The sequence below is a fragment of the Populus nigra genome, chromosome 13, assembly GCF_951802175.1.
Source record: "Populus nigra chromosome 13, ddPopNigr1.1, whole genome shotgun sequence".
Classification (NCBI taxonomy): Eukaryota; Viridiplantae; Streptophyta; class Magnoliopsida; order Malpighiales; family Salicaceae; genus Populus; species Populus nigra.
This window is the reverse complement of record NC_084864.1, coordinates 11,313,464-11,321,264: the sequence shown is the minus strand read 5'-3', so window position 1 is coordinate 11,321,264 and position 7,801 is coordinate 11,313,464. Positions and strand designations below refer to the sequence as shown.

Genomic DNA, 7,801 nt, shown 5'->3' with positions numbered 1-7,801 from the left:
AAGCCAAGTGGCACGTGATGCGCATCATCTTCTCAACATTACATTACACACTTGAGTACGGAAAGAGGGTAGGTCTCAAGTCTCAACCTTATCCTATTACCATCTTAAAAACCAAAGATTTTGCTGAAAGTAGGTTTTTCAAGCAAAAGGGAAACCAGGAATTCTCGCAAGTTTTTCCCGACAAGTTGTTGAGGTGGTTTCGCTGTATTTTAAGAGAGAAAAGCACACTGATTAGATCAAAGTCTACCTGGCCATGTCGGCCGAGCTGACCCTGGCTTGGGTCAGGGTGCTAAGAAAAAAACTCGCAAGTTATTGGGTTTAATGACCACGGAGAAAAGATCCCTTGACTGTGGCTGGTTAAGTAACTTCGTCCATGGAAATGCGTACATGCCTATAATGATGAATTTGATGGGCGTTATAGAAGTGTGATTTCAAGAAAAGAGAAGAAAAACTACTGAGATTTATTTTCAGGACCACAAATCCTTTACTTGGAAAAACAGGAGAATAAATATTCGTGTACTAAGGATATCTGATATATCTATATAGCCTTCATCTGCATAACACCTATTTGCAGTTAAATCAGCTTTTGGGTCCATTATCTTTCGTTTCGTTTGCATATATAGTACTCTGCAACAAGCATGCATCATGGCTAGTTATGGGACTCGGCATCAGCTTCTCATACAGTTGTCCTGCAGTATAATCATTAGATGAAGTTGATTTATGCAGAGTATATTAAATTAGAGGGAGATCTAGATACGTTCATGTTTTGAGTGAGTAAACCAACAAATCCAAGAGTTCTGATGATCATCAGCAAGATGTCAGCAGGGATAGCAAACTCTATTGATTATCCTAAGAAAGAAAATAGAGAACCAGAATTCAGGATTTGAGGAGCCCATCTCGTTTAATAAGGTTAAGGGTCCTGCAAATGTTTGGGGATTCTGGCTATAAGGTACGGATTCATTCTAGTACTTATCAAAAAACATGCCCTCGTATAGTTTCTACCATGTTGGGGTCCTTGCAGAGTTTGTGTGGTCTCAAATGGGGCTAAGCCTCGATACCAAAAAGCTTTGATAACCTACTGATAAATCCCGACTACAAATAGATCAATAAGATCACTGCCCAGTCAAAAAAACAAAATAAACAAGCCACATGGTATTAACAACCCAACCACTTCATCTAGATTAAACCCTTCAAAACTAGTTAGATTATTAGAACAGATCGGTGAAATAAACTTAATCTATGGGCAATAGCAGGAGTTAACTGCAGATATGATGCATATAAAGGAGGTATTGCAGAATCTCTAAATAGTTCGATAGTTAAATGGTAAAATGCCATCAATAACATCCATTTCTTAGAGAAGGTTATGCTGGAATCTGCTCTGGCAAAATCTGTGAGTTAACTCTGGTCGTGTCGAGTTCACCGTGAGACCATTTTACTGATCAGGCCAAGGACAAATGATTAACCAAATGCTAACAAAAAGGGCACTGTTGATCACCAGTAAACCTTACTATTGATTGGCGTAGATTATATTGGATATCAGTGTGTCTCTGTAACGTGAGATAGCAAGGAAGGAAATTCTTGACAGAAGGGGCTCAACGGCATGCTGGCTGGTTTTCCAGTACATAAATCCACTTTGTTACATGCATGTTCCACTTCCTGACAGGCTCCAGACCAGAGGGCTCATGTACAGAAAGGTCCACCACCACCACCACCACATTATTTTGTCCACATGAGATGAAAGTGGTAAGAAAATGACCATAGCAGATCTGCCCCACATTCTCAACCTTCCCACTCCACCTTTGTTTATTCATCTATCTATTACAAATAATATCATTTACATTTGTTTTTTATGTTAGGAGTTCTCTCTCTCTCTCTCTCTCTCTCTCTCTCTCTCTCTCTCATCACAGCCCAGATTTGACCCACACATTCCACATCCTCTTACGTTAATGAGGTACTAAAGTCTAAAGGGTGGCAGTTGGCACCTGCACTTCTCATTCTCTCCGAGAAGATTTTCACACAAGCCTTTTTTTGCTTATAAAAAAGCTTGCACCCCTCCCACACAGGTTCTAGCTTCTAGCCAGCAGCCATTTTTTCCCTTCTTGGGTCTGCAAGTTTTTCTCTCTAGAATAAAGAAAGCCAGAAGACAGTATTATTTTGTGCTGGGATAAAACCCAAAAAAATCCCTTCTTGGGTCTGCAAGTTTTTCCTGCCCTGTTTCACGTCATAGTCTAAAGAAGGTGGGGGCTAGTGAGCAACCGTTTGAAGTGTTGGGTCCCTTGCCATTTTCTTTTTGGTTCAGTTTAGGCTTTGGCAGAAATTATTGTCTGCCTTGCTTTCATGCGAACAGAAATAATGAGAGGCTCTTTGTTGCTTTCTTTTTATCTTTAAATCTTGTTCCTTCATTCTCTTCTGCTATTCAATAATTTTCACAACCCTTCAAGAAAAGAAAAACAATTCTAAAAGAACCAGCCTCCAAGTTCTTGGTTCAGAGAGAGAAACAAAAATATTGGTTCGCTCTGACCTGTAACCACCTAAAGACCAAGGTAGTACACATCTGATGAAGCGTCTTAAGTATTCAATGCTGAGTTCTGTAACTCAAGATTCTCTTCGTCTTTCATCTCTTTTTTCATGGTTTCAAAGATGAACTGTTGAAGCCATTGAGAGCTTAGAAGGTGAAGAAAAGGAAGTCTACAAAGTTTAAGAGAGTTGTCTTTCTTGGGTTGCTCTGTGGAGAGAAGATGTCTGCAAAGTATATGTATAGGTTATCGGATGAAAACCCAGATCTGCAGAAGCATATCGGATGCATGAATGGCATCTTTCAACTGTTTGACCGCCATCATATCCTGGGCGGCAGCCGCCGAGCCACCAGCCAAAACCAAAAGAGGCTTCCATCAGGTACTTTTCATAGTTACAACGCAAAGTACCTCCATGTTATTAACAATGTGGATTCTCTGGATTCTCTTGATGTTTTTTGAGCTATTTACTTGTGTAATGTTCAAACTTTGTAATTTAATTTTATAATAAACTCCACGCTTTGTTCAAAATGCTGAAAATTCACATTTACAAGATTATTCTTTGACCGAGCAACCATGAGAATAGGTTTTAAGTGATTCAGAATTCATTATTGCTGCCTGGAAATGCATCCATTACAGAGCCAACCACTTGGATTTTATTCCCTTTCTCTCTCTTGGAATGATTGTGATGCTTCTGCAAAAAGCAACATCTGCCAGGATTCTTTAAATGCGACCATGCATTTGCACCTAGGAACAGTTTCCGTATCCTGTCAGTCCTCACCATGCCTAGACATAGTCATCAATTCAGTGATACGGGTTTTTTCTTAGTTCCGCATGAAAATTATTAATGCTCATGCGTCATGGCTGAAATATGAATATGAGAAATAGATTTCAAGTTCGAAAGATATATTTACCAGTACCTTAGACAGCTAAATTATCGATCTTCTACCCAGGTCAAAATGGCAACCATGGGAATGGGATCCAGCCCAAAGGTGCCCCACAAAAGAAGACCACGGTAAGCATTCAATCCTTGTCCATATCCTTTATTTGGAGATACTAGGCAAAACATTGTTAAAGCAGTTGCAAAATCCATTTGCAGGAAAAGAGAGCCAAGGCATTGAAAGAGAAACACAGAACCTCCACTGAATCATCAAGAACCTCGTTTTCATCTTCCTCGTGTTCGTCCAGTATCTCATCCCTTGAATGCAGTAAAGCATCTCAGATGGAACCGTCTTCTTTCAGTCAATCTGTTGCCCCAGAAAACCATGCTCGGAACTCACACACGTACAAACCAAATGCTTATTTGCAGTCAAGCCAACAATCTCTTGATCTCCGGGATGTTGTTAAAGACTCGATCAACAGAGAACCACGTGGCTTATCAGTCAAAACTGCAACCACAGGAGAAGCCCGGGGCCAAACCTTGAAATACATTGATTCCCCAAGACCATTACATTACCTCAACTCTGTAAATCCCAAAGATCCAGGTCCAAGGGAATCATTTAGAGTTCTTCATAAGCTTCGAGAATCGCCCTACAAATCCAGTGAAGGGAAGAGTAATTTCTTAACAGGTGGACTGAAGGATGCCCGCAGGTTTTCTTATGATGGATGGGAATCAAGAGACACTTTGAAATCTACTATTAAGCTCAAGGAGCTCCCAAGGCTGTCACTGGACAGTAGAGCAGGCTCTGTAAGGGGTTCCAACCCTGAAATGAAATCAAATTTTCTTTCAAGGGATTTGGGGAGGGATGATCTGAACTCCAACAGTTTCCTAAACAACCAACAGGATCCAGGAAGCAATAAACGACCGTCTAGTGTAGTGGCCAAGTTGATGGGCCTAGAAGCTCTGCCAGATCCCATGTCAACCAGTGGGAACCAAACAACGCAGATTAAAACCCACCTAGATGAAGAAAACAAGTTCCTGGGGTCATCGAGAACAACTGATTTGGACAAACAAAATCGAATTTCTGGCTCCCCAAGAAATCTGCACAAGGAACCCACCTCACCCAGCCAGAGAAATGCTGCCTCAGACAAGAAGCTCACTGCATCCTTAAAGTTTCCAATAGAGCCAGCTCCATGGAGGCAGCCAGATGGAAGCAGAGGTTCTCAAGCACCAGCTCAGAAGAATCGGGTAACTCTAACTAAAGTCCCCAGCTCCTCTCTTTCTGTTTATGGTGAAATAGAGAAAAGGTTGGCACAACTTGAGTTCCAAAAGTCTGGAAAGGATCTTAGAGCTCTTAAGCAAATACTTGAAGCAATGCAGAAGACGAAGGAGATATTAGAGACCAGAAAAGAAGATTCAAGTTTTGAAACTCGGACAAGCATTATTAGCAGTCTTGATCAGGGCTCAAAGTTGGCAAATCTGCGAGACCTACAGAGCAACAGCCCCATTTCTGTCCCTACAAAGGGGACCACTTCACCAAAGAGCTTTAAATCTTCAATTGTGATCATGAAACCAGCTAAGCTCATTGGAAAAACCATTAATTCTGTTTCTGCAATAAACGCAACAGATAGTTCATCAGGTATTCACAGGCTCCGGGTTGCTACCCCTGAAGATGGCAGAAAGGAATCAGTTGACAAGCAAGCTGCTAAAGATGTATCTCCCAGAATCAAGAATCTTACAGACCATTCCAATAAACCTCTTCACCGAAATCCCATGGATAAAAATGCTGGTGCTAGATCAATAAGATTGGCACAACCTTCAAAGGAGATTCGATCCACAACTAGAGAGGCCACCAACTCAGGTAAGAGGTCAGAAACCATGAACCTAAGACAGCAACAGAAGAAACTGGGGTTTGAGAAGCAATCTCGTCCAGCAACAGCATCATTGGAATCAAACAGGAGAAGAAGGCAGCCAAGTAAACAGCCAACAGACTCATGTTCTCCACATCAAAAACCCAGAGCAAAATCCCTCAACTTGCAGCCAAGTGATTATGAATTGAGTGATATTAGTGATTTAAGAGATTCGAGTCACCACAGTGATGCTGTTTCTCTGCAATCTGAGAGCAACATTAGCTTGGCCTCACAGTATGATGATGAAGTCTCAAGCAATGACAGATCTAACAAGATCAATAAGACTTTTATCCAGCAAGCACGCTTGAGACAAAGGGTATGTGCCTTTTATCTCTTAGTTCATCCATATATAACTTTTACCACATGTCTGACAGCTTCGTTGTCTCATTCAGAACCTGGCCGAAAGGTCAATCAAGGGCACATCAATTCCAGAACCAAGACCAGCTTCTTCAGAACAACCAAGTCCTGTTTCTGTTCTTGATGCCGCATTCTATGGTGATGAATTGCCATCTCCCATTAAGAAAATATCAATTGCCTTTAAAGGTGAGAATTGTGTACTTAGATTCAGGCTTCATTGTTTGAAAGTAGAATAGGTCTGCTCTTAGTTTTAGATCACCATTAAGCAGATAAAACAAAATGATTCACTTAATGAGAGGCGAGGTGATTAGAATGACAATGGTGATTGACACAACTGTTGATCATCCATATTTGCGCAGAACATGAAATACAGAAACTATAAGATAAAACACAGTAAAGAACATGCAGAGAGATCATATTTACAAATTTGAAATCATTTGCATGCATGTTTGTGTGCAATTTGACACACACACAGAAGTATGCATATATGAGAATGACTGCATACTTTCAGAGTGTCTGCATAGTTTCTTTATGATTACTCATTCAGTTTTCCCACTACAGATGATGAGGCTCTAAAGTCTGATGGGGTGGAGTGGATTCCTATAGATGAAAATTACTCATTTAACAGCATGAACTCCAGTCTCCACTCAATGATCAATCAGAAGAATGTGCAGAACCTCAAGCCCTTAATTCAGAATCTGAAAGAGATGTTATCTACTCACAAGGAATACATCACTGATGAAACGACACCTTTCTACAACCACGCAAATCCAGACCATGAATACATTTCACAAATATATTTAGCATCAGGTCTCCATAAAGACTTTGAATCTGGTTTAAGAACCATTAACCTCCATCCAACAGGCACCCCTATCAACCCTGATATATTCCATGCCCTAGAACAAGCCAAAGCAAGCTCAGGGCACTTCAATGATGATCACAATGGTAAAAGGATATCCCTGTCAGAAACTCATGCCAAAATCCAAAGGAAACTTCTGTTCGATGTTGTGAATGAAATATTAGTCCACAAATTGCTATCAGAAAATTCTTCCAAACAGTGGCTCTCGTCAAAAATGCTGGCTGGGAAAGGACAAAAAAGACAGCAACTACTGGGAGATTTGTGCTCAGAGATAGATAGGCTGCAATGTCTGCATTATCTTTTAGACGATGAGGATGACAATTCAAGAAGCATCCAATGGGAGGATTTGATGCGTGAATCAATTCACTGGACCGCTTGCCATGATGAAATTCAAGGAATAGTTCTGGCTGTAGAGCGTTTGATCTTCAAAGACTTAATAACTGAGGTCATAAACAGTGAGATGATTGGTCGACAAGGAAGGTTAGCTGGGCATCATAGGCAACTGTTTCCAAAATAATATTTTTTTTGGCATAACTGTTTCGACATCGTATGTTAGTAGTCCCTCCCACTGGTGTTAAATTTGTGGGTCTAGCTTACTTTTCAAGTGAAATCAAAATAATTCATCAAGTATAAATTAACTTTACGCTAGCATGTAAATCTTTAAAAGAAGCTTCACATATATATAAATTACAGTCACTGTATATGCAAGTATCCATACCCGTTTAAGTGTTACACCCAGCTATTCTCTATTAATTCAACATAGCACACAATGCTATTTTCCATGAACGAATTGGAGCCAACTAGTTGCATATATTTTCAGTAAAAAACCAAATATACAGACACATATGCACACAAAATTGCTTCTACAATTACCTTCCATGGTATATCAGACCACCAAAAAATATGTCTGCAAATGCAAGTACAGCAATAACTGAATCACTAAATTTAAGCTGCTGATTGCACAATGTTAAACTCATATGCTGGCTAATCTGATAATTTTATAGAACACATGAGTCCTAATACCTGCCTAACTTCTAGCTTCTAAGATAGGAAGTCTTCTTTGACAAGATACCTTAGAAATGATTGTTATAGTATAGTTCATTTTGAATTTATTTAACGGAGCCAAACTTATTAAACACATGCATCCTAAAGAGCTTTTTTTTCCAAAGACATACATTAAAATGGTTGCAAACAAATGCTGTGTGGTCTTTTTTTCTTGGAACAAGTTGGGAGACAAGTGCTCAGTTGGGAAATTCGGAAATTCAAAGGTAGCAATAATCAC

The 7,801-nt window shown here is 40.0% G+C and overlaps 1 protein-coding gene across 1 annotated transcript; it reads left to right on the top strand.

The window, feature by feature from the left end:
• Window positions 1-1,882: 1,882 nt before the first annotated feature.
• LOC133670564 (protein LONGIFOLIA 1-like) lies at window positions 1,883-7,230 on the top strand. Its single transcript, XM_062091080.1, has 5 exons — window positions 1,883-2,895; window positions 3,467-3,528; window positions 3,613-5,619; window positions 5,696-5,846; window positions 6,222-7,230. The coding sequence occupies exons 1-5, from the start codon at window positions 2,739-2,741 to the stop codon at window positions 7,034-7,036; spliced, it is 3,192 nt and encodes a 1,063-aa protein (XP_061947064.1). The 5' UTR covers window positions 1,883-2,738; the 3' UTR covers window positions 7,037-7,230.
• Window positions 7,231-7,801: the final 571 nt, after the last annotated feature.

Excerpts from the sequence above, each read along its gene's own strand:
- LOC133670564 (XM_062091080.1), top strand. The coding sequence starts at position 2,739 with ATGTCTGCAAAGTATATGTATAGGTTATCGGATGAAAACCCAGATCTG. Across the intron at positions 2,896-3,466 it reads CCAAAAGAGGCTTCCATCAG|GTCAAAATGGCAACCATGGG; the intron begins GTACTTTTCATA and ends TCTTCTACCCAG. Across the intron at positions 3,529-3,612 it reads CCCCACAAAAGAAGACCACG|GAAAAGAGAGCCAAGGCATT; the intron begins GTAAGCATTCAA and ends ATCCATTTGCAG.